At 43.2% G+C, this 26448-nt stretch overlaps 1 protein-coding gene across 2 annotated transcripts in view; it reads left to right on the top strand.

Annotated features, from left to right (window-relative positions):
* Positions 1-26448, top strand: part of LOC126094534 (tyrosine-protein kinase Btk29A) — a 366017-nt gene that overhangs the window by 287743 nt on the left and 51826 nt on the right. For both annotated transcript variants that reach the window (XM_049908958.1, XM_049908957.1), the window contains exon 2: positions 5489-5550. In XM_049908958.1, the coding sequence (XP_049764915.1) occupies positions 5509-5550 (42 nt within the window). In that variant the 5' untranslated portion in view covers positions 5489-5508. The remainder of the gene's footprint in view (positions 1-5488; positions 5551-26448) is intronic.

Raw genomic sequence — 26448 nt, 5'->3', positions numbered from 1 at the left:
GCAGAAGGCGGTAAATGGGTGTCTCATAAAATTCCTGAGGCTGCGATTTTAACCAGTTCCGCACGTACAGCGGGACGTCGTAGTGCGAGGTGAATCGTTTGCCCCATCTTTGACCAAGATGGCCCCCTTCTGATTCACTTCCTACAGCACGGGACAACAGTGAATGCCCAGCGTTACCCTCTAACCTTGACGACCCTTCGCCAAGTGATCGAATCAAAACGACCATGCAACCTCCCCCGTGGGGTCTTTCTGCTCCGTGACAGTTCAACGTCACATGCGGCCAACGCAGTCGCGGCACTCCTGCAGAAATTCAAGTGGGAGGTTCTCGGCCACCCTCCATGCAGTTCGGACCTCTCTCCCTGTGATTACGCCGTTTTTGGTCCTGTTAAAAAGGCTCTGAGGGGCTGACGATTCCAGCTGTACGTGCGTAACTGGTTAACATCCCAGCCCCGGGAATTTTATGAGACAGCCATTCGCCGCCTTGTCACAGTGGGACAAGTGTCTCAACAGCCAGGGTCAATACTTCTAACACGCTGGTACTGGCACTGGCACTGCTTTTTCTCTAAAAAAAAGTTTGAGGGTACTCCGAAATAGGATATAATGCAGAGAAAATTACTTATAACTGAAGCATGGGATACCACCAGTCTGCATTTAGCCATGACGTCATCAAAATCATGATGGTAGCGGGGCCGTAGAGACATCTATCGGTAGCTCTGCGTTTGAGCGTACGCATATCCGTTTAGCAGTACCATCGCCCACTATTAGCGGGTGAGGGCACTACACGCTTGTCGAACGGGCTGCCAGAGATTCAGTTGTCGAGAGCGGTTGCCGCAGCTTCGAAATGCTTGAAACAGCCAATGACATCGCTTTTCCCACCAAAAACTGAACTGGTATCGTTCGTATTGCGATTACCAACACGAAAAAGTGAAATAAAAAATTTACGTCCTTGAAATAAATCTTTGGCACTCTTGCAAGTTCTCAACAACGTAAAAAAATTACTTTGACGACGAAAAACAGCACTGGGTAAAGATTTCTGTAATTATACCTCCGGCTCGTTTCTTCTTCCCTTTTAGAAACCACTGTTTCGAGATTTGTGCATGTCCTCCGCTACGCTGTCTTTCTCACTCGGTTTTAAGGAAACTATTGGGTAGAAAAAATTATTTTTCCGCATCTTGTAGCCACACATCACAGCGTATAATGAATTGATTGTCCTTGCGTTATTGCCCGTAGGTACTGTTATACTTCAAAGTAAAATTTAACACCGCGCATATTTTGAGAAGTTCGCTTGTAGTCGCCGGCGAGTTTACCTTTGGTGCATTTCAAAAATGGTTCAAATGGCTCTGAGAACTATGGGACTTAACGTCTGTGGTCATCAGTCCCATAGAACTTAGAACTACTTAAACTTAACTAATCTAAGGACATCACACACATCCATGCCCAAGGCAGGATTCGAACCTGCGACCGTAGCGGTCGCGCGCTTCCAGACTGGAGCGCCTAGAACCACTTGGCCACCCCGGCAGGCCTTGGTGCATTTCACGGCATATATTGCTACGTATGAAATGTAGCTAACATATGTAAATTGCTTTTAGCGCTGGAAGGAAAGCTGTACCTGTTTCCAGTATTGATTAAGTACGGGATACATTTTGGCGTTCGCCGCGACGAGCTGCAACGCGTCACATTTGATGCTCGATCGCACGCCACGCCACACAGAGGTATCCCGCGTTGCTGCCGTGTCGCCCGCCTATCTCGTCGCCTAGTGTGAGGTTACCATCCGTCCCGATTCTTCGGGACCTTCACCGCCATGGACCTTCTCGCTCCGACATCCCGACAAGACCCAATTTTGTCCCGATTTTGCGAAACACAGTTACGTGCTCGGCTCAAGTTCTGAAGTAACGCCATCTGTTAGCTCAACATGTAAATGCAGACCCAGCTAGTTTTATTTATGTCAAAAAGTTTATGTTGTCAAGGTCGCCTCACAGACGGCGCTGTATGTTGCTCATCCTGTATCGACGATGCCAACATTTTATAGATCAAGCGCCGTCATCAGTAGCACGGGGGTGGAACTGTGTAAGCAGCGCCAAGCGGAAGAATCGGGCAGTTACCATTTGTACAGCGATCTTGTAAGACGATTCTTTTTAAACGTAAAACGAACAATGAGTGCAAGTTAGTAATGTTTGGAGTGTTTACTGCGGGTGTATAGGGCTTGAAGTGTATTGTGACGTGTACTTTGATGACTGAAGTGTTATTGTCGACTGTTTACAGTCTAATAAATTTATCATAGCTTACAAAAATGCCTGAGGATGAAAAGACAAAATGTCGCTTTTCGGATGGTGACACAAAAGCGCGCTCTTCTGTTAACAAAGGACGTACAGATCAGGAAGCATCGTGTGAGATTTGTAGCTGTTTCATCTCAGTCACACACGGAGGTAAGGCAGATCTGACGCATCACATTTCTACGAAGAATCGTACAAACTTATTCGAGGTAGCATCGACATCAAAGCGTATTTTTACATTCATGATTAAAGATACCCAGCAAGAACTGATCAGTGCTGCTACAGAACAAACAGCAGCTTATAAAGTTGTCAAGCGTCAACAGTCCTTCAATTCTCTTGACTGTACCATAAAACTGAATGCCGCAAAGTCAGGACCAAAGCTAGAGCGATTGTTAGAAATATTTTCACACCACTCCGTGTCCGAATGCGTAAAACGATTGCAAGAAGTTTCATTTTACGGCGTAGGCACCGACGCATAGAACCACAAGGCTGAAAAGATGTTTCCTGTAGTTGTTCAGTAGGTTACTGAAATTGACGGAATGCAACAGAAGCTGTTGAAATTTGATTCGCTGAGTACCGAAACATGGGAGACAATTGCAAAGTTTTGTCTAGACACTTTTAAGACATCTGCAAATTCCATTAGATAAATTAACTGCATTTTATAGGGACAATATTTGTACCAAATTCGGAGGGCTTCATAGACGCGGCCAGGGGAATGTGTTTCACAAAATAAAAGAAAAACTAGGGAGAAATGTAGAAGGAATTGGATGCCCTGACCCTATTCTCCACAGGACTTTATCAAGCGCTACGGGAGTCTTAACTGTCGACATTAGAACAATCGTCATGAAAATATTTAATTGCTTTTCAGTATACACGGTAATGACAGAGGACCTGAAAGAGTTCTGCTTGTACGTTGATGTCAGATATCGGACTCTCCTATCTCACTCAAAAACAAGATGGCTGTCGTTAATGCCCGCAGTTGAGAGAATTCTTAAGCTTTGGATTCCATTAAAGCAATATTTTCACGCCGAAGATAGGCCACCTAAAATAATTTCAGTTTTTTCAGCAGTCCGGTCACTAAAATTTGCCTCATGTTTCTACAGTTTAGACTTGGCTCAAATTGAGAATATATATATATATATATATATATATATATATATATATATATATAGCGTGGAGAAGAGTAAAGTCTCAATAACTGAAATAACAAATATATTAATCGACGCTCAAAGATGTCTGATTGAAAGGAAGACTGCCAGTTTTATTGGCAGTCAAACCAAGATGAATTTGAACAATGAGAACCCTAACCAAGAAATAATTAATTTGAGTTCAGAATTTAGGAAGGGACAATGACTTTCTATACAGTAGGATTTGATTAATTAGAGAAATGGGCTATTTCTTTTAATAAATGTCAATTCCATTGAACGATTCTATCAAAAATACCAGATTGAGTGATGGTTGAAAACAGTACTATATACCTGACTAAAACTGTTGTGATAATTTCAGGCGACAGTTGTTTTCAGGAATACACGTATCTGAAAGATTCTTTAGAAACTAAGCGTGGCTCTGAAGAGTGGTAATCTAAACACCCAGTGGAAAAAAAGGTGGATTTACTGTCGTAAGGAAACCAAAAATCCTGAACGCAGATGCCCACTGCTAAAATTATGCAGGTATTTGTTTTCTATTCTCGCACACAAGGCCACTGTGGAAAGAGTATTTTCGCTGATGTCTACCCAGTGGACGGATGAAAGAAATCGACTGCTATCAGGGACTGTGGAATCAATCTTACAGTTCCAATTTAACTACAAGCTGACTTGTATGGAATTTTATAAATACCTAAAAGGGAAAAAAGACTTGCAGAAAAAGGTGAAATCTTCCGAAAAGTCGGCCGGAGTGGCCGAGCGGTTCTAAGCGTTACAGTCTGTAACCGCGCGACCGCTACGGTCGCAGGTTCGAATCCTGCCTCGGGCATGGATGTGTATGATGTCCTTAGGTTAGTTAGGTTTAAGTAGTTCTAAGTTCTAGGGGACTGATGACCTCAGAAATAAGTCCCATAGTGCTCAGAGCCATTTGAACCATTTTCTTCCGAAAAATATGATCTACCAACTACTTTTGCCGGAGAAAGTTCCGTGTAATTGTGCTCTAAATAAAAAGCAATTATATTTAAGTTTTTACTTCATTTCTACACTCCCATCTCAGTGTTTCGACGAGGTCCCCAGCTACACATGTCAAACCTAATCTTATGGCCTCAACCTCTGCTTCACCTTTTATCGTTATTAGTCGTTTTACGTCTACATCTACATGCATACTCTGCAAATCACATTTAAGTGCCTGGCAGAGGGTTCATCGAACCACCTTCACAATTTTCTATTATTCCAATCTCGTATAGCGCGCGGGAAGAATGAACACCTGTATCTTTCCGTACGAGCTCTGATTTCCCTTATTTTATCTTGGTGATCGTTCCTCCGTATGTAAGTCGGTTTCAACGAAATACTTTCGTATTCGGAGGAGAAAGTCGGTGTTTGGAATTTCGTGAGAAGATTCCGTCGCAACGAAAAACGCCTTTCTTTTAATGATGTCCATCCCAAATCCTGTATCATTTCTGTGACACTCTCTCCCATATTTCGCGATAGTAAAAAACGTGCTGCCTTTCTTTGAACTTTTTCGATGTACTCAGTCCTATCTGGTAAGGATCCTACACCGCGCAACAGTATTCTAAAAGCGGACGGACAAGCGTAGTGTAGGCAGTCTCCTTAGTAGGTCTGTTACATTTTCTAAGTGTCCTGCCAATAAAACGCAGTCTTTGGTTAGCCTTCCAAACAACATTTTCTGTGTGTTCCTTCCAATTTAAATTGTTCGTAATTGTAATACCTAGGTATTTAGCTGAATTTACGGCTTTTAGATTAGACTGATTTATCGTGTAACCGAAGTTTAACGCGTTCCTTTTAGCACTGATGTGGATGACACAAATAGGGTGGAACAGGGGATGGACGGAGAGGGGGGAGGGAAAGGAGGACAGAGAAAGGGAATATAATGAGTTAGAGGGAAGATGAAGAGGGACATGGGCAGAGTAATAAAAGAGGAGGGGGGGGGGGAGATGGGCCAATAGAAGTTGAATAAATACACACCCATGCAACGCTGGTACATGGCTAGTTACTACATAAACGACTAACTGAAGTAGTAATCTAATGCAGAATATTCTCGTTCTGTTTTAGGTCCACCATCAACTCCCATCATGCCTGGTGGGGCACCTGGAACTCCCTCAGCGAAAGCCAAAGTAAGTTTGCATAGAAAAAATCAAATTACCAGTAGTTATCAGTAGTTGCAGCATGCTAGTTCATAAATCATGGAATTTGTTATAATATTCTCTTCCATACCTCTCAAAAAAAGGTAAAATGAAATTTAAAACTAAGAACTGTTATTGTTTTGCTTTTAACAATGCTAACACGAAGTATATGGTATAATTAATTATCCCTTTTTGTGGCCCAACTTATTTTTTAGATATTATCCGAATTTTGTTAGGCGGAAGGCAATTCCCATTTTTTGCATAAGATTCTACAAATACAAGTTGCAAACTCCATAAATGGAAGAAAAATCTTTCAGTCGAGGAAATTGTGTAGCTGTATTATGAAGTATTCGATCAGGTTTCCTGAGCAGAGTATATTCGCTTTAAGGGTCATTTTCCATAAGGTTTTTCTACAGTACTGGGAGTTTTGCAGACGAAATTTGAGCATATCGGAAAAAGGAACTTTCTTATTTCAACACAATACTGTTATGGTTTTAATAGCATCTGTCTTGTGTGGATGGCTTTGTGTGTTCTTAATGAAAAGAGGAGGACCAGCTCAGCAGGAGTGGAATAAACTCAGAATGTAATCACAAAAAATGGCGTACCACGCAGCTGCTCCCATTCGTGACGCACAGTAATAATTTAAAATGATTGAAAACAGCAACGTTTGTTGGTGGCAGGATCATATTGACGAGGACTCAAACTCGATCATAACTCTCATATCCCAGGTAATATTTGAATTGGTGTATAACTGATGATTCAAATTGAGAGAGCCCGTCAGTACGTTTTTTGGACACCCTGTAGAATTTCATATGTGAAAGGTTTGACACTTCTGCTCTTTCTCCTATTTTTTCTCGGATTACTGTTTACATGCAGATTGGTAAAATAATAATATTTACTTTTTTACAATTACATTAATATATTCATACAATAATTATAACAGATATACGCAAAATAGTATCGTATCTTAGAGTACAATAAAATTAATTGAATTATTAAGTGCTTTAATTTGTTTATAAAAGGATTTCCCGTTTCAAATTGTTTTTCCCTTTCAGTGATTAAATATACACTCCTAACAGCGATTTAGTTGCTTGTTTTGCAGCATCATCACCTCTCATATTCTTTTTTGTTCTTCTGCACCTTTAGCATTTACATAAGTTTTCGTCTACCCTGTTTTTGAGATCCACTACTGAATGATCGGGTTTTCGCCTGAAACAGTTTCTTGTGGATGGCATTTATTCAAACGTTTGTCCAGCATTTTGGTTTTTAAAAGACAACAAGAGAAAGAGATATGTCCCACTGGATCTCAAGCGGGCTATTATCTGGAAGAGTTTTTTTGAAAACTTGCATTACGTGATTGAGAACATATTTTTAATCTTTGCTAATAAACTACAAATGTCTGCGATATTTCATTCAGAGGCTTTCATGATTTCATTTGCACTTTCTGGACGGTATACTGTAAAGTGCCGTCTGGATGGGGAGGGTTCTGAGAAAAAGCGCGGTGGATCCTTTGACAGCCGTGAAGGCAGCACTTGAAGGTATCGGCAAACACATGACCGAACAAAGCTTACAAAATCACATGGCCATCGAATTTTTGTATTTTTTATGTTTAGGTATGTGGAGTTCAGCACTGAAATATCAGTAGGCCAAGGCACTTAGATTCAACTGTCAAAATCGACTTTGAAGTTTTTCCTAGGGTCGTTAGTACGTACAGACACGGGTTTTCAAGCATTTTGAGTTCATGGCTCCCCTGATCAGCTGTGTTGTTTCTGTGATTCCACTTTTGGATACATTGTAAAAACTGGAATCAGTGTATCAATATTTATACACACATCAAAAAAAGTTTTTCATCACCCCGGCTCCCAGATTGACGTTGACTGTGGATATTGTATCACAGATACAGTCCTTTTGACTGTTTGAGAGATGTCGCTAGATCCGCCCAAAGATGTAAACAAACAACCATGCATGAGCAGCGCCTATTAGACGGAGGGGGTCCGACAGCCGATCAGTTCCAGCCATTCCACCAGGGAGGAGGTACACGGTTCGTGTTGTCTGCAGTTCAACCATGCATAGACGGTCAATATCGCGGTTCGATCGCGTCCGCATTGTTACTTTGTGTCAGGAAGGGCTCTCAACAAGGAAGTGTCCAAGCGTCTCGGAGTGAACCAAAGCGATGTTGTTCGGACATGGAGGAGATACAGAGAGACAGGAACCATTCGATGACAAGCCTCGCTCAGGCCGCCGAAGGGCTACTACTGCAGTGGATGACCGCTACCTATGGATTATGGCTCGGAGGAACCCTGACAGCAGCGCCACCATGTTGAATAATGGTTTTCGTGCAGCCACACGACGTCGTGTTACGACTCAAACTGTGCGCGGCAGGCTGCATGATGTGCAACTTCACTCCCGAGGTCCATCTTTGCAACCACGACACCATGCAGCTGAAAGCTTCAAGTGTGAAAATCTTTTTGTTGTGCGTATCTGCGACGCCGCATCTCCGCTATATGGTGAATGGCAACTTTTCTTCTCATAATATTGTTAGAATAATAACATGGAAACGACGAGATTCTCATGTACCCAATGGGAAGATACAGCTACAGTAACGAAGCATTGTGGCGGATTTTCGGTTTTCCCACACACGAACAAGAACCAACTGTGCAACATGTAGCAGTACATTTGGAGAATGGACAGAGAGTTTACACCACAGAAGACACCATCAGAAAAATTGCAAGCGAACAACCTCGGAACACAACATTAACAGCATGTTACCAACTGTGCCAGACAGACCCATTCGCGAAAACATTACTGTATGTGGCGTCGCTACCTATTACAAATGGAACACAACAAGAAAAGTTTTTCAACGACGAAAACAAGGAATTCCAGATCATCCAGGAGTCATGAAAACTGGCGCAGTAGGCCGAGTATACAGCGTACATCCGAACAACGCCGAATGTTTCTATCTCCAGATGTTGCTACAGGAAATACGGGGACCAACTAGTTCCACAAATCTCAGAACTGTTGGCGGTTACGTAGAGAGAAGCCTGCCAATGCGCCAACGCTCACGACTACTGGGAAACGTCAACCACTGGGAATTAACGCTACACGAAGCCACACTCATAGCCCCAGCCAAACAAGTGAGAGATTATTCGCCGTAATTCTAACGACATATAACCCATCAAATCCAAAACGGCTATGGGACTCCTTCAAAGAGAGTATGACATATTGTAGGATATCGGAAAGCTCATCCTAAATTGACCATCGAATTCAACGACGAAATCTTGAATGAAACACTCATTCGCCTAGAAGATAAATGTTTAGCGATAAACAACCAGATCGTAGTACAATTTGGGATGCAAGCACCATGAAAAGACGCTATCAGTGTGCTAAACTTAGAAATTGCAAAGGGAAAACGCTACAACATCAACGAATCACTTCAGTACATTGCTCACAACAAACCACTCCGTGACCATCGAAAGAAAATGTACAATGTTATCAGGGATCGGATTGACAAAACTCTGACGGAATTATTTACTTCGATGCGCGAGGAGGTACTGAGAAAACGTTCGTAATAAATCTATAGCTTGCGTAATTACGTGCTAAACAACACGTCGCACTTGCAGTGGTATCATCCGGCATTGCAGCCATACTTATGGAAGAACTACGGTTGGTTGATTTGGGGGGAGGGGACCAAACAGCGGGGAGTCATCGCTCTCGTCGGATTAGGGAAGGAAGTCGGCTGTGCCCATTCAAAGGAAGGTATTTTAGGGAAATCACGGAAAACCTAAATCAGGATGGCTGGAAGCGGGTTTGAACCGTTGTCCTTACGAATGCGAGTCCACTGTGCTAACCACAGCGCCAGGACGAATTACCCATTCTGTCCTACAAATACCGTTGAATATAGCCGAACAAGAATTTCCGTTATGTAAAACCTCAAGAGCATCTGGACAGGGTGAACTTCTAAAGCAAGCAAAAATCATCATCTTGGACGAATGCACAATGGCTTATAAAAAGAAACCACTCGAAGCCATGGACAGAACAATACAAGACCTGCGAGGAAATTCTGAAGTGATGGGAGGATCTCTACTCGTACTGTCAGGAAATTTTCGACAAACACTTCCAGTTATACCCAAATCAACACCAGCAAACGAGATCAATGCATGCATTAAAAAAATCACATCTCTGGCCACACGTACAAATAGTGCGACTAACAAAAGAAATATGAGAGCTGAACTATCGAAAGACGAAACAATAGCACATTTTGCTCAACAATTTTTACAAATAGGCGAAGGCAAATGTCCTACTGACAAGACGACCGGCCTCATTAAACTCAACAGTGCTTCCCGCAACATAGCTACTGCTGGAAACGAACTCATCAATCAAATTTATCCACTGTTCACAACTATACCATCTGGGTATTTGAAGGAGCAGCTTTGGCAACTGAAAATAATACTATCGACGATATCAACTTTAATACTCATAAGAAAATTCCCGGTGAAGAGAGAAAATACAAATCGATCGACACGATGGTGAATGCTGAAGAATGTGTGAACTTCCCTATAGAATTTCTCAACTCCTTGCGAACACCAGGAATGCCATTACACTACCTTTGACTTAAAATTGTATCTCCGATCATACTACTCAGAAATCTCAACCCACCAAATCTGTGTAATGCAACAAGGATGTCGTCAAACAGCTATCGAATAACATCGTCAAAGCCGAACTTGACTGGAAAGTACAAAGGACACACACTATGTATCCCCAGAATACCACTGATCTCTGCGGAACTGCCATCCCAGTTTAAAAGACTGCAATCTCCAATCAGAATCGGCTACAGTTTTACAATTAAAAAAGCGCAAGGACCACTTCAGAATATTACTGCGTCAACTTCAGATTCCTGCTTCGCTCATGCTCAACTATATGATTTAAAAAAAAAAAAAAAAAAAAAAAAAACCTCTTATATTTTAAAGTTTACCCTTTTATTCCAACTACCACACAATCTCATATCAACTCCCCGAGCGATGCTGCCCAGCAAGTAATTAGTAGAAAAGAGATACGAATGAAATACTAGTCACCTGAGCGCGATACTTGAGCTTGTTTCTTGTTACACAGTTTGTCAAATCATGGCGCCGTATGAGATGCAGCTACCCTCATTTTCTTCTCCACGAAATCTTGATCCATACTTAGTTTTTACAACACTCACTGACAAAAACCCAATCCCACAAAGATAGGAGATTGCAGAAGGAATTAATATATTCAGTGCTTTCTTGCTCAAGCTTCGTAACTCTAAGATAAGAGTATCAAAATGTCAGCAATGCCATTGATGGAAGCTTCACTATTAGCGAATAATCTTAATGAAATTTCTGTCAACTCTTTCTCTTCTGCAGTAGTGAACTCAGGAGGAGAGGCATTACTGAAGGGATTTTGAACCCACTGAAACCTAAAATGCTGCAAAGATGGAGAGTAGTCCATTTCATTTCCATCGTTCATTTTTCTTCTCCAAGGAAGGACCTTCGTTTTGAAGGCCGAAACTTGGTCAATAAACTGAATGAAAACAATTTCATTTCTTTGCAGAGACTTATTCAATGAGTTTAACTTCTCACATCTATCACATAAGTATGCAACCTCCAGAAAAGAACAGGCTTTTCGGCAGAGTTCAAATATACACGTTAGTAAATTTCCCTTTCAAAGCTAACAAGAACTGCTATAAAATAAGATTGTGACACATTCGTCTAAAAATAGTCAACCTTTCAGAGGACGACAGAGGGCAACAAGGGCACCACCCCACTCTCCATTGTTGCCAAATTTATTCAAGATGACAGAGCCAAGATGGCAACGATAGATATGGCAATTTCGCAATGACATCATAGTGGGAAGTTCACATTTTGGCGGGAAGATAGGTCAGTTGGGCTACCTCCACTAACCTAACCCCTTCGCCTCCCCCAGAAAATGGCGGGAAGTTTAAATTCCAGCAGGGGCTACCTCCATTAACCTAAGTCAACCGACCAAAACCTCTTCCTACGAATTGGCAGGAAAAGGACTCAGCTTGTACTGGGCTGCTGGATAGGATGGACATAGGTTTTTATTTTGCATGCAGTGTTTAAATAATAATCAATTTGGGGCAGTAGTCCTATCCATTGTTCACTTTATTTTGCACGCGGTGTTTAAATAATAATCAATTTGAGGCAGTAGCCCTATCCATTGTTCACTGTGAGGCCTGGAGTCCAACTGACCTAGTTCACAGTAGCGCCACCAGAGGGCGCTATCATCCCTTCAGTGACATATTCCAAGATGGCAGTCTGGGGGGGGGGGGGGGATGGCGCGAAAAGGACTTGCTGTGCTGGGCTGCTGGATAGAGGAAGGAGTGTATTTTATTTATTTTTTGACAATTGATTTACGCACTGATTTCACGTAGTTTTTTTATTACACTGATACAAAACACTCACCCTGGCGTGCTTGAGGTCGCAGTAAATAGTACATAGACCATCAAACTACTTGTAAATCACCGAAATAATACAGTACACTGATGTGCAGACACACAAACAACACGTAAAATGTCAAAATAATGCATGTAAAAGACTCTGGAAACATGCTTGCTAATCGTCAACTGTGGAAATCATGCACTGCACAGCCTGTACACCTGTTCACAAAATAATGCAACAACTCATTAATAGTCAAAAGAGAATGCATGTGTAACATTATGGAAACATGCTCACAATGCTTAAACAGCTGAAAATAATGCATTGGACAAACACTCATCGCACGTAAAAAATGCTTTCAAACTATCGTCAACTGCAACATATCAGCAAACTGCCCCACCCTACATAACTCCAATGCGTGCACCCTGGTCCCATATGCGAGAGTCCTCTGGGCCGCGTGTGCGTTTATCATTGCTGGCGCAATACCTCTCTATCTGTGGATACTGATGTCAAAGGTCGAACTATAGTAATCTGCTCCAATGATTCCCAGAAGTCCACAGGTTGCATTGTTCCTAGCGAACCTAACGGGACATGTGAGCTGCGCCTAGCCGTACATGCGTGTGTAACTGCTCAGCATGGCTGACGCATCGCTGCGAAATGTCAGCGTAGTAAGTCACCATTGCAGATGCATCTAAAAGGTTGTTAATGTTATGTGGACATCACATGGCTATGTAAATAAGAGCCAAGTCGACCTCTCAGAAATTGTAGTGTCTCATCTAGTACGCATGGAAATTCATGTCCTAACAGAACCTTTTTACGAAAATAGAACTGAATAACGCTGAATGCGTTCCTCCTGCTGGTCCTAACGTAGCACCCCATCCATTACATGGTACCCTTCCTGGAAATCGTTAAGTCCTGCATTCAACAAACATCTTCGAAACACAAGCATCTCACTGCTCTGTAGAGGCTCCTACGTCCCCACACAAAGGATGTCTTGTGAATGAATGGAGCATTATGATTGGCTCTTACTGAAATTACGCGCCAAATTACTAATGCCGCCGATGTGGAAGCATTGTCCATCTTTTTTTTTTCTTTCTGCTGTGGAGTGTTTGAGCTGCAAAACTATTTTGTACAGATCGCCATATTGCACTGACAATTAAACCCTGCAAAGTGGCCTACAGGTTGTCAAATATGGCAAGACTTTTACTCAATTGCACTGTTCTCCCACTGAGGATGGAAGGTTGAATATTAGAGCGTGAAACCGATCTCCAATCCGACAATATAGCAAGGGATACCATGTCGATGTAGTAAACATATAATTCGAATTCTGCACCATACAAAATCGCCCCTTTTGTATCATGCATATAGTTATCGACCGCCAGACACTCATACATATATGGCAAAGATAGACAGCGTAAGCATATGCACTGTAGGTATACTCCTCGCTGCAGTAGATATTTCCTGTGAGGTCGGGTGGTCATCCTCTCCCAATGCGTGACCAGAGCGCCCTCAGCAGACCTCAGAACTGTAGTACAAGTGGGGGTTAGCTCCCCTTGTCACAAAGGCATTACTCTTTCTGGCCCCGACCTGCTTGCTTGCTTGCTTTTCACATCCATCCCCAGACTCTGGGACTACAAGAACATATGTAGTTTCACATGGTCTGCCACAATATCATGCCATTTTCACGAAACACTTAAACATATTCCGTGAACACTATTGTACAAAGGTTGGGCTTGTTCCCCTTGGCACAAAGGCGTCACTTTTTCTGGGCCCGACCTGCTTGCTTGCTTTCTACACCAGTCTCCAGACCAGAACACATGTGTTTTCATATGGTTTGCCAGAATATTATACCATTTAAACGATACTTCTAGATATCAGACACATAGCAATATCACTTGCATAGCAGTATTGCTCGAGCAACATAATTCCGGAGGTACATAGACTGTAAATTATTTCTCTAGAAACCCGAAACTTTAGTGAGATGGAGTGTGCTGTAAACCACTGAGTAACTAGAAACTTATTCCGTCTGCGAAGGGCTTTGCGTGAAAACTCAAGAAAAATAGAGGGAACTGATATTTCCACTCTCAAATATCGATGTCGGTGATGTAACAGATTCCAAATAATTCCTATAATTTACAAAGTCAACTAAGGTGGAGGTGTCTAGAGAACCAGCAAACATGTCTTCCACCTGCCTTTTACCTGCTAGATGGACACACCACAATTGATGTTCCCTCAAATAAATAAAGGCGCGAAATGTGCAGAAGCAGTCAACCGAACAATTTACGTGCGAGGGAATAATGGTCCAGTGCAAACACACGTCCATATTGAATCTTCTCAAATTTCCAAGCGATCACGAAAGCTGTCCAACAGATACTAAGTACTAGTTAGCTATTCAGCCGTCTAGAGGACGACACGGTTAAATCATCTACATTCCTGCACTGCAACAAGCCTCTCCATTAAGACAGCTCGTACCGATAGTCGGAAACGTGGATCATTCCCTCCACAGGTCAACAGCGATGCCCGCCAAGCAAGCATAAGCAGAATCATCCTAGAGGCCACATATATATTTTATCACTGTATTTGCAATTAAATATTACGATCGCGATCTCAACTGGACGACATTCGACAATGAGTGAAGTATCGGAAATACACCCTGCTCAGGGTTGTGTCTCTGGAAATAGAAATACACTCCTGGAAATTGAAATAAGAACACCGTGAATTCATTGCCCCAGGAAGGGGAAACTTTATTGACACATTCCTGGGGTCAGATACATCACATGATCACATTGACAAAACCACAGGCACATAGACACAGGCAACAGAGCATGCACAATGTCGGCGCTAGTACAGTGTATATCCACCTTTCGCAGCAATGCAGCTGCTATTCTCCCGTGGAGACGATCGTAGAGATGCTGGATGTAGTCCTGTGGAACGGCTTGCCATGCCATTTCCACCTGGCGCCTCAGTTGGACCAGCGTTCGTGCTGGACGTGCAGACCGCGTGAGACGACGCTTCATCCAGTCCCAAACATGCTCAATGGGGGACAGATCCGGAGATCTTGCTGGCCAGGGTAGTTGACTTACACCTCCTAGAGCACGTTGGGTGGCACGGGATACATGCGGACGTGCATTGTCCTGTTGGAACAGCAAGTTCTCTTGCCGGTCTAGGAATGGTAGAACGATGGGTTCGATGACGGTTTGGATGTACCGTGCACTATTCAGTGTCCCCTCGACGATCACCAGTGGTGTACGGCCAGTGTAGGAGATCGCTCCCCACACCATGATGCCGGGTGTTGGCCCTGTGTGCCTCGGTCGTATGCAGTCCTGATTGTGGCGCTCACCTGCACGGCGCCAAACACGCATACGACCATCATTGGCACCAAGGCAGAAGCGACTCTCATCGCTGAAGACTACACGTTTCCATTCGTCCCTCCATTCACGCCTGTCGCGACATCACTGGAGGCGGGCTGCACGATGTTGGGGCGTGAGCGGAAGACGGCCTAACGGTGTGCGGGACCGTAGCCCAGCTTCATGGAGACGGTTGCGAATGGTCCTCGCCGATACCCCAGGAGCAACAGTGTCCCTAATTTGCTGGGAAGTGGCGGTGCGGTCCCCTACGGCACTGCGTAGGATCCTACGGTCTTGGCGTGCATCCGTGCGTCGCTGCGGTCCGGTCCCAGGTCGACGGGCACGTGCACCTTCCGCCGACCACTGGCGACAACATCGATGTACTGTGGAGACCTCACGCCCCACGTGTTGAGCAATTCGGCGGTAGGTCCACCCGGCCTCCCGCATGCCCACTATACGCCCTCGCTCAAAGTCCGTCAACTGCACATACGGTTCACGTCCACGCTGTCGCGGCATGCTACCAGTGTTAAAGACTGCGATGGAGCTCCGTATGCCACGGCAAACTGGCTGACACTGACGGCGGCGGTGCACAAATGCTGCGCAGCTAGCGCCATTCGACGGCCAACACCGCGGTTCCTGGTGTGTCCGCTGTGCCGTGCGTGTGATCATTGCTTGTACAGCCCTCTCGCAGTGTCCGGAGCAAGTATGGTGTGTCTGACACACCGGTGTCAATGTGTTCTTTTTTCCATTTCCAGGAGTGTATCTATACCATTCTTATGACTTGACATACTCTTCCCTTTGCTGTCACAGCATTCCACATCAAATCCAGACCTTCCTTACGACTGGACATAGTCATTTCCTTTGCAAATGTCGGAAAACACACACACACACACACACACACACACACACACACACACACACACACACACACACATACTTTATAAGCCTGATGCTAAATGCGAACCTATCACGCATCCTGTACTACTAAGTGTAATTCTGGCCGATAACTGATTGCCGGCGATACGAAATAATACTGACCGAAAATCAGCGATGGGTGAACATGTCTCGTAAGTTTTTCTTGTGAGTGGTACCATTGTGTCTTGGAAAGAGGAACGTATTCGTCTTACAAACCGCCAGATGTTAAAATACATGGCCATATTACTGTCACAAGTAGTCTTGTTTCTACAGGTGCGGACAAGTATCCATGTTAAAAGCTATACTGGCTTTATAATTAAGTATGGTATTACCTGTGAGTGAAGTGGTTTTCCATACAAATACCGCGACACTGAATATGGACGGTGATCGTCAAGAGTGTATATTATCAGGCCCAACAGTGCGGTTACAAGTCGAATAAGGTGCAAACTCGTAATTAAATTACCGAATTTAGAAAGTGATTCGGCTAGGGAACATGGTGTGAAACTGGTATTTGCAGCTCCCTCATGCCAATGCTAGATATTTCTCCAGTATTTGTAACGCATTCTGTCTCGATACCATGTCTGAGATTCTGTGATATATCCACTGTGTTATAGGCGAAGGTTGATTGAGAAGGATCAAAAACAGTAGATAGTGTGGTGATTGAGGTCGTAAGAAATGTACATGGGCTTTTCAGATCTCTGCTATCTGTTAGAAATGCTGTCTGGGATTTGGAATCAAGTCTTTCCATTCAACCACATACTTTAAAATTGATAGTGTAGTTGATTTATGTAAAATTCTTCGAAGACCATCCGTCTGGAGCTCCATCATGCGTAAAAACCACCCATTTCTTCTTAATCATCTGCTATTACAACACTTTCAAATTTATTACTATACACGGATAAAGGGTGCTAACCTCCTCCACATGGGAGCGTCTGGAGAAATCTTGTGCACTCAATGGGCGAGTACTCAGCAAGGTCAATTCATTCACAAGGCGTGGGATGTAGCGGTCTACTTGTGGTCAGCTGCAGATTAAATCTGTAATGGTACTGTAGGGTGGGTTGGTGAAAGGCAGTGCGAGGGGTTCTTTCCGTCTCTAATTTTATCATAAGATTGCTAGAATGCTCCGTGACTCCCATACGCATAGAGATAGATCGTAAATTTTGCACTATGCTCGAGCTGCTAGAAATATGTAGAGCGATGTCACGTATAGTTTGATGGTGTGTATTTTCATGAATTTACAGTGAATGGGTGTACTGCACAGTCATCTATCTACATTGGGAATGGTACTCGCAAAGTAGAGAATGGACGGTTTAGCGGTGATACTGAAATTGGGAAACATGCCGTTGCATCATTGGTCGGTGTTGAAATTACTGTAAAATTGCTAAAATCGTTCACACTATCAACTGTGATGCTTATTATTACAGTACATCGACAGCATCTTTTCCATCCCATCTGTCTGGTACGCTGTTGGTCACCATGTAATGATTGACTGACATCGTTTGTTTGAGATGGAGAAAGAGTTTTGGTGGAGGGGCAGCACCTTTTGTTGATGGCTAGCACTGAAACAGTGATTGCATACATGACTGCAATATGAGGAATCAGGCGAAATAGAACACAGAGCCATCAGCTATTCCGCCACTCTGACAGATGAGTTTAAATGTAAAGGTCGTCAGTCACTTCCGTACTGCAGTTTGGCAACGCTCCACAACACAGCCAGACTCTTCCAGTTTCCTTATGTTGTAACTGTCTTTTATTTAACATCATCCAGTGTGTGCGGTGTGTTATGGTAGCAACAGTAACAACATGATTTACACCATGCAACATCTAGTTTGTGTTACAGTAGAAAAAAAAGCAATGTTTCAAACAATGACGCAGGGTCACAGAGAGCGTCTTATGCGATTTACAGTATAGTCATCCTCCTACAGTACAGGCGATCCAACTGTAAACTGGTCTGTGCAGTGGATCAATACCTGTATATTTAATATGTGCTCGATGGCAGCACGCAGATGGTATTTGTTTTCCATATATAGGAGGAGAGAGATGCAGTAAAAATCTTATCGAGTTCTCTATTGGATGAAGTTAGTGGAGCTTTCATAGTTCGTAATTTTTGTTTCTTTTGGATGGTACAGAATAACGGTGATAGTATGTTGGAGAGATAGAGGTGAATGGGCACTGAGGGACACAAATCTGCTTCGGACTGCAGTATCTGTATGTGGTTTGGGAACACACCACAATGCTGTAGCAAAATCCTCGTCCTTCAACCAGTTCCCGTACTGTCTTTTCTACTACCTCGTGTTGCAGGAGCAGGGTTCATTTGGCACTGAGCTTACAAATCGTACACTGTTGGTGAGCTACGACAACTTGTTCCCATTTCCACCGAATGGTCAAAACACGGACCTATCACACTAACTCAAGTTACTCTGTTTGTACTCGGGATGCAGCAGGTGGTGGATATAGCTCTCTCTGACTTCTTCTAAGTTCCGATTTAAATTGGAATCATCACATGTGCAAAGTTGCTAGAGGCATAGGGGCTACCTAAAACTACGTTGGAATTTTACAGCAGCAGATAGGTTCGAGAACAGTGACTCGTTTCGAGACATGAGAATGCCAGAAAAATGATTCACTACTGGCTGTAATCATTAAAGGACTTCTCCAAAGGATCCAAGACAGGTATATGGTCGAATGGAAAGACTTGATTCCAAATCCCAGACAGCATTTCTAGCGGACAGCGTAACACTACAGATCTGAAAAGCCCATGTACATTTCTTACAACCTAAATCATCACACCATCTGCTATTTGTGATCCTTTTCAATCAACCTTCGCCTATAACACAATGGATATATAACAGAACCTCTGACATGGCATTGAGACAGAATGCATTACAAATACTGGAGAAATATCTAGCGGCGGCACGTTCCTTAGCCGAATCAATTTCTAAATTAAGTAATTTTAGTACTAGGTTGCACCGTAGGCGATGTGTAACCGCACTGTTGGTCTGATACTATACACTCTGGCTATCACTGTCTGTATTCAGTGTTGCGGTATTTGTCTGGAAAAACCACTTCATTTGTAGATAATGCCATACTTCGATTTATAAAGCCAGCATAGCTTTTAATATGGACACTTCTGTGCACCTGTAGAACCATGCGTTTTTGGCGTGCAGCGTCGATGACCTGTGGTGGGAATGATTCACGTTTCCGGCTAACGGTAGGAGCTGTCCAAATGGAGAGGGCTGTTGGGGTGTAGGAATGTAGCTGACCTAACCGTGTCATTCTCTAGACAGCTGAAGAGCGAACTAGTGCTTAGTATGTACTGGACAGCTTTGCTGATTGTGTGGAAATTTGAGAAGCTTCAAAATGGACGTGTATTTTCGCTGGACATTATTCTATGTCATGTAAATTGTTCGGTTGACTGCTTCTGCACATTTCGCACCTTTATTTATTTCAGGGAACATTGGTTGTGGTGAGTGCATCTAGCAGGTGTAAGGCTACTGGAAGACACGTTTGCTGGTTCTCATGACATGAAAAACACCTTAGTTGACTTTGTAAATTACAGGAATGATTTGGAATCTGTTAAATCACCGACTTCGATATTTGAGAGTGGAAATATCAGTTCCCTCAATTTTTTTCGAGTTTTCACATAAAGGCCTTCGCAGACGGAATAAGTTTCTAGTTACTCAGTGGTTTACAGAACACTCCTCCTCACTAATGTTTCGGGTTCTAGAGAAATAATTTACAGTCTATATATCTTCGGAATTATGTTGCATGAGCGATACTGCTATGCAAGCAATATTGCTATGTGCTTGGTATCGAGAAGTATCGCTTAAAACGTATAACAATCAGGCAAACCATGTGAAAATACATGTGTTCTTGTAATCCCAGAGTCTGGAGATGTGGTTGTGAAAACCAAGCAAGCAGGTCGGTGCCAGAAAGAGTAAGGTCTTTGTGACAAGGGAGCTGACCCCGACTTGTACTACAGTTCTGAGTGTGACTTCGGTCCACTGAGGGCACTCTGGTCATGTTTTGGGAGTGAGTGACCACCCGACCTTGCGAGAAATATCTAGTGCAGCGAAGAGTATACCTATGATGCATCTGCTTATGCTGTCTGTCTTCGCAGTGAGTGTCTGGCTGTCGATAGGTGTATGCATGATGCAAAAGGGGCGATTTTGTATGGTGCAGGATATGAATTATATGTTTACTACATCGACATGGTGCACCTTGATATATTGTCAGATTGTAGATCGGTTTCACTCTCTAATATTCAATCATCCGTCCTCAGTGGGAGAGCAGTGTAATTGAGTAAGAGTCTTTCTGTATTTGACGATCTGTAGGCCACTCTGCAGGGTTTAATTGCCAGTACAATATGGCGGTCTGTACAAAATAGTTTTGCCGCTGAAAATTTGGCGGGCAAATTCGGGAAGAGCCAATCATAATGCGCAATTCATTCACAAGACGTCCTTTGTACCAGGAGTTAGGAGCCTCTACAAAGCGGTGGGAACATTTGCATTTCGGAGATGTTTGTTGAAAGCAGATCTTAACGATTTCCAGGAAGGGTAACGTGTGATGGACGGATTGCTACGTTACGACCATCAGGAGGAACGCATTCAGCGTTATTCTGGGCTATTTTCGTAAAAAGTTTCTGTTAGGACAAGAATTTCCATGCGGGCAAGCTGGGACATCACGAAAGCTCGTACACAAGCGAGCGTTAACTGTTTCTGCAGCACTTCACAAATTATGAGAGGTCGACTTGGCTCTTATTTACATAGCCATGTGACGTCCACATAACATTAAGAACCCTTTAGATGCGTGTCGATGGTGAGTCGCTACGCTGATATTTCGCAATGATGCATCAGCCACGCTGGGCAGTTACACACGCATGTACGGCTAGACACAGCTCGCATGTCCCGTTAGGATCGCTAGGAACAATGCAATCTGTGCTATTCTGGGACGCATTGGAACAGATTACTATAGCGCAAGATGTGACACGAGTGTCCACAGGTAGAGATGTATCACACCAGCAACGGTAAACACACTCGTGCTGCCCAGAGGAGTCTTGCGTATGGGACTGGTGTGCACGCCTTCGAGTTCTCTAGGGAAGAGCAGTTCACCGATAAGTCGTGGTTGACGATAGTTTGAAAGTGTTTTTCACGTGCAATGAGTGCTTGTGCACTGCATTTTTCCGGCTATTTGAGCATTGTGAGCGTGTTTGCATAGCGTTACATATGCATTATCTTTTGGAAATTTACGAGTTGTTTTCGTGTCTGTTGCATTATTTTTTGAACAGGTGCGCAGTGCTTGAATTCGGCAGTTGACGATTAGCAAGAATGTTTGCAGAGCCTTTTACATGCATTATTTTGACAATTTATGAGTTGTTCGTGTGTCTGCACATCAGAGCACTGCATTATTTTCATGATTTACGAGTAGTTTGCAGGTGTTGTAGACTATTTACTGCAACCTCAAGCACGCCAGGGTGAGTGTTTTGTATCAGTGTAATAAATAAACTATGTGAAATCCGTCCCTAAATAAAATGTATGCATTATTTCGACAGTTTATAATTAGTGAGGATGTCTGCACATCTGTGAACTGCATTATTTCAGTGATTTACGAGTAGTTTCTAGTTCTGTAGATGTTTGCAAAGCATTATACATGCATTAGTTTGACAATTTTCGAGTTGTTTGCGTGTTAGTAGATCAGTGTACTACATTATTTTGGTGACTTACAAGTAGTTTGCAGGTCTGTAGGCTGTGTATTGTGACCCCAAGCACGCCAGAGCGATTGTTTTGTATTAGTGTAATAAATAAACTACATGAAATCAGTGCCGAAATAAATTGTTAAAAAATAAATAAAGTACACTTCTTCCTTTCTCCAGCAGCCCAGCACAGGCCGAGTCCTTTTCACGCCATCCCCCCCCCCCGCCCCTCCCCAGATTGCCATCTTGGAATACATTATGGAAGGGACGACAACGCCCTTTGGTGGCGGTATTGTGCACTAGGTCAGTTGGACTCCAGGCCTCATGGTGAACACACTGCCTCAAATTGTTTAAATAATAAACACTGCATGCAAAACAAAGATCTATGTCCATCCTATCCAGCATCCCAGTACAGGCTGTGTCCTTTTCCCACCAATTCGTAGGAAGATGTTTCGGTCGGTTGACTTAGGTTAATGGCAGTAGTCCAAGTGAGCTATTTTCCCGCCATTTTCTTAGGTTAGTGGAGGCAGCCGTGATGTGTTGCATTGTCCTGCTGGAATTTAAACTTCCCGCCATTTTCGAGGGGAGGGGGTTAGGTTAGTGGAGGTAGCCCAATTGACCTATCTTCCAGCCAAGATTTGAACTTCCCTCCATGCTGTCATTGTGACATTGCCATATATATCGCCGCCATCTTGAATAAGTTTTGCAATAACTGAGAGTGGGGTGACATCCTTGTTGCCCTACTACTGACGACTTTTATAATGAAATTCACCGTATTTACTGCAGTTTGTTGAACTAGATTCAGATCAACACTGAAGTGAAGTGCTGCAAAGGCAGTGCTTCGCATGCAATGGATCTGCAAAATATCAGAGGCATTGCCGCGAATAAGTTCTTTTAGACCACTGTAACATCCCCCCCCCCCCCAATTTAACGCACCATCAGTACACACATAACACAGTGAGCACAGTCAACGTGATTTTCTGTCGTGGAGTTGGCCAGTGTTTCGAACAAGTATTTGCCTGTCGTACCTGCATTCATTTCCTTACAAAATAGAATTTTTTTATAATTTTGGTACTTTTCGTGAACAAATCGCACATAGCTACTTAGATGAGCATCTCTACTGCTACCTAAACTCCCTCTTTTTTTCTGTAATTTGTTCACAAAGATCCTATCTTAAACCTTGAATTCGATTGACTGACGTTTCCTAGAAAAATATTCTCTTGTTTTGACCGTGTCATTCTTGTGAACCTTTTCTAAATGACACTTTAAATTGTTAGGTAGCGTACGCTCAACACAAGGAACTTACAAACACAAAACACAGTGTGAAAGCTCTCCATTCTCCATAACAGTGCGCGCGAAAGCACATCCTAAATAGCCATCGTCGTATTTTCTGTACTTGCGTTTCTCATCTTCATTGCCACTTTCCTGACTGTCCTCAGAAAGTTCTCGCATTCTACTTCCACTTGACAAATTTAAAAACTGTTCTACTGTTTATCACCCTCATTAACAAAGTCACGACATTACAACAAACACTGATTGACAACACCACGTCACTGCTGGTGCTAAATGTAAAGAGCGTAGTTCAATTCCTGCGTAGGCAGGCTTGCCAACATGTTGTTGTTGTTGTTGTTGTTGTTGTGGTCTTCAGTCCAGAGACTGGTTTGATGCAGCTCTCCATGCTACTCTATCCTGTGCAAGCTTCTTCATCTCCCAGTACCTACTGCAACCTACATCCTTCTGAACCTGCTTAGTGTATTCATCCCTTGGTCTCCCTCCACGCTGCCCTCCAATACTAAACTGGCGATCCCTTGATGCCACAGAACATGTCCTACCAACCGATCCCTTCTTCTAGTCAAGTTGTGCCACGAACTCCTCTTCTCCCCAGTCCTATTCAATACCTCCTCATTAGTAATGTGATCTACCCATCTAATCTTCAGCATTCTTCTTGTCCAAACTATTTATCTTCCGCGTTTCATTTCCATACATGCCTACACTCCATACAAATACTTTCAGAAAAGACTTCATGACACTTAAATCATTACTCGATATTAACAAATTTCTCTTCTTCAGAAATGCTTTCCTTGCCATTGCCAGTCTATATTTTATATCCTCTCTACTTCGACCATCATCAGTTATTTTGCTCCCCAAATAGCAAAACTCCTTTCCTAATCTAATTCCCTCAGCATCACCCGACGTAATTCGACTACATTCCATTATCCTTGTTTTGCTTTTGTTGATGTTCATCTTATATCCTTCTTTCAAGACACTATCAATTCCGTTCAACTGCTCTTCCAAGTCCTTTGCTGTCTCTGACAGAATTACGTCATCAGCGAACCTCAAAGTTTTTATTTTGTAAAGTGAAATTCTTTCGAGGCCTCGCAGGTTGACACTAGAAATGAAATTTCCCACAACTATCTTCACTGACTCACTACGTTTACATGTGACACAGCTGCCGAAGACGAAAACCGAATTTCGGAAACCGTTTATCGCCGTCGTGTTTACATGTTGAGGTCTGAAGCGGATTTGCTAGCTCAGTTAAATATGGCGCCTGGAAAACAGCTGCTCCGGTTTCTGATTTAATCCGCACAGTCGCAGTCGCTATTTCTCTTCAGGTAGACGAGGTGTAAACAGCTTCAGTCTAATATTTCTATTTATCCCGCAATGTACAAAAAACCACGCCGTCCATATTAGACTTTTTTTTTAAACACTATGCAACTTGACAGTGCAAGCACGTTTCAAAACTCGTTGCGTTTACGTGGGAGCGACAATCGATTGGAATTGGAATTCGAAAACCTGCAACTAGAAGCGGATTTCCGGGACCGGTATTAGGAAACTGGCTTACGAAATCCGGTTTTGGCTGCCCCATGGAAACGGGATAACTGACTACGATACAAATGGACGGCGCCCCAGGCGGTCATTCATGGCGCACAGGTTGAATATCACTGCCCTAGAGCAGGGCCTCCCAAACTGTGTTCCGTGGAACGCCGGTGTTCCCAAGGAAATGAATGAGTGCTCTGCAAAAAACTATTATTAACGTGGCATTTTTCCCGACATTTTGACAATATTACTTTTAAAAAAATTGTATTGTCATTTCTGTGTGATTAGTTATAATCGCGAACCGGAAGTCATCATTTAATAGAACAAGTTTTTTTCATTTTTGAAAAAAAATTTTGAGCTTCAAAATAAACAAGGTGTTCCATCAAAGTACAGGATTTTTGAAGTATTCCACCAGAAGAAATGTTAGGGAACCCCTACCCTAAGTAAAGTCGATATTCCGACAGGGCCCATGGCGTAGTTATGATGTAAATATATGTTTCCCGACACTATATTTCTTTTAACGATGTCTTGTAGTTTGTATCATGATGTAATGAAATTGCATGCTGTTCAAAAAAAGTTTATAACTGGAAAAAACGTTGTAGAATGCTCGCCTGTCACGTGGGCGGCTTGCGTTCGATTCCCAGGCGACGCGAATTTTTAAACAAAGGTGTGTGTGTTCTACGAGCATCTCCGCGAAGCGTAAAATACATAAAGGTTTAAAAAAATAATAGCGATTGAGACTGGTAATCGATGTGTAGAGTCTCCCGCGTTGCTTAAATATAAAATTCATCAAATATACACAATGTGATCAAAAGTATCCGGACACCTTCAGAAACATACTTTTTCATATTAGGTGCATTAGCAACCTCAGTAGTCATTAGACATTGTGATAGAGCAGAATGGGGCGCTCCGCGGAACTCAACGGACTTCGAACATGGTCAGGTGATTGGGTGTCACTTGTGTCATATGTCTGTACGCGAGATTTCCACACTCATCCCTAGATCCACTGTTTCCGATGTGATAGTGAAGTGGAAACGTGAAGGGACCAGTACAACACAAAAGCGTACAGACTGACCTCGTCTGTTGACTGACGGAGACAACCGACAGTTGAAGAGGGTCGTAATGTGTAATAGGCAGACATCTATCCAGACCATCACACCAAAATTCCAAGCAGCATCAGGATCCACTGCAAGTACTATGACAGGTAGGCGGGAGGTGAGAAAACTTGGATTTCATGGTCAAGCGGACGCTCATAAGCCACACATCACGCCGGTAAATGCCAAACGACGTCTCGCTTGGTGTAAGGAGCGTAAACAGTGGACAATTAAACAGTGGAAAAACGTTGTGCGGGTGACGAATAACGGTACACAATGAGGCGATCCGATGGCCGGATGTGGGTATGGCGAATGCCCAGTGAACGTCATCTGCCAGGATGTATAGTGCCAACAGCAAAATTCGGTGGCGGTGGAATTATGGTGTGGTTGTATCTTTCATGGAGGGGGCTTGCAGTCCTTGTTGTTTTGCGTGGCTCTATCACATCACAGGCCTACATTGATCTTTTAAACACCCACTTGCTTCCCACTGTTGAAGAGCAATTCGGGGATGACAATTGCATCGTTCAACACGATCGAGCACCTGTTCATAATGCATGGCCTGTGGCGGAGTGGTTATACGACAATAACATCCCTGTAATGGACTGGCCTTC

The sequence above is a fragment of the Schistocerca cancellata genome, chromosome 8, assembly GCF_023864275.1.
Source record: "Schistocerca cancellata isolate TAMUIC-IGC-003103 chromosome 8, iqSchCanc2.1, whole genome shotgun sequence".
In the NCBI taxonomy this organism is placed as follows: domain Eukaryota; kingdom Metazoa; phylum Arthropoda; class Insecta; order Orthoptera; family Acrididae; genus Schistocerca; species Schistocerca cancellata.
Note: the sequence above shows the minus strand (reverse complement) of the source record. Positions and strands in the feature narration are given on the sequence as shown.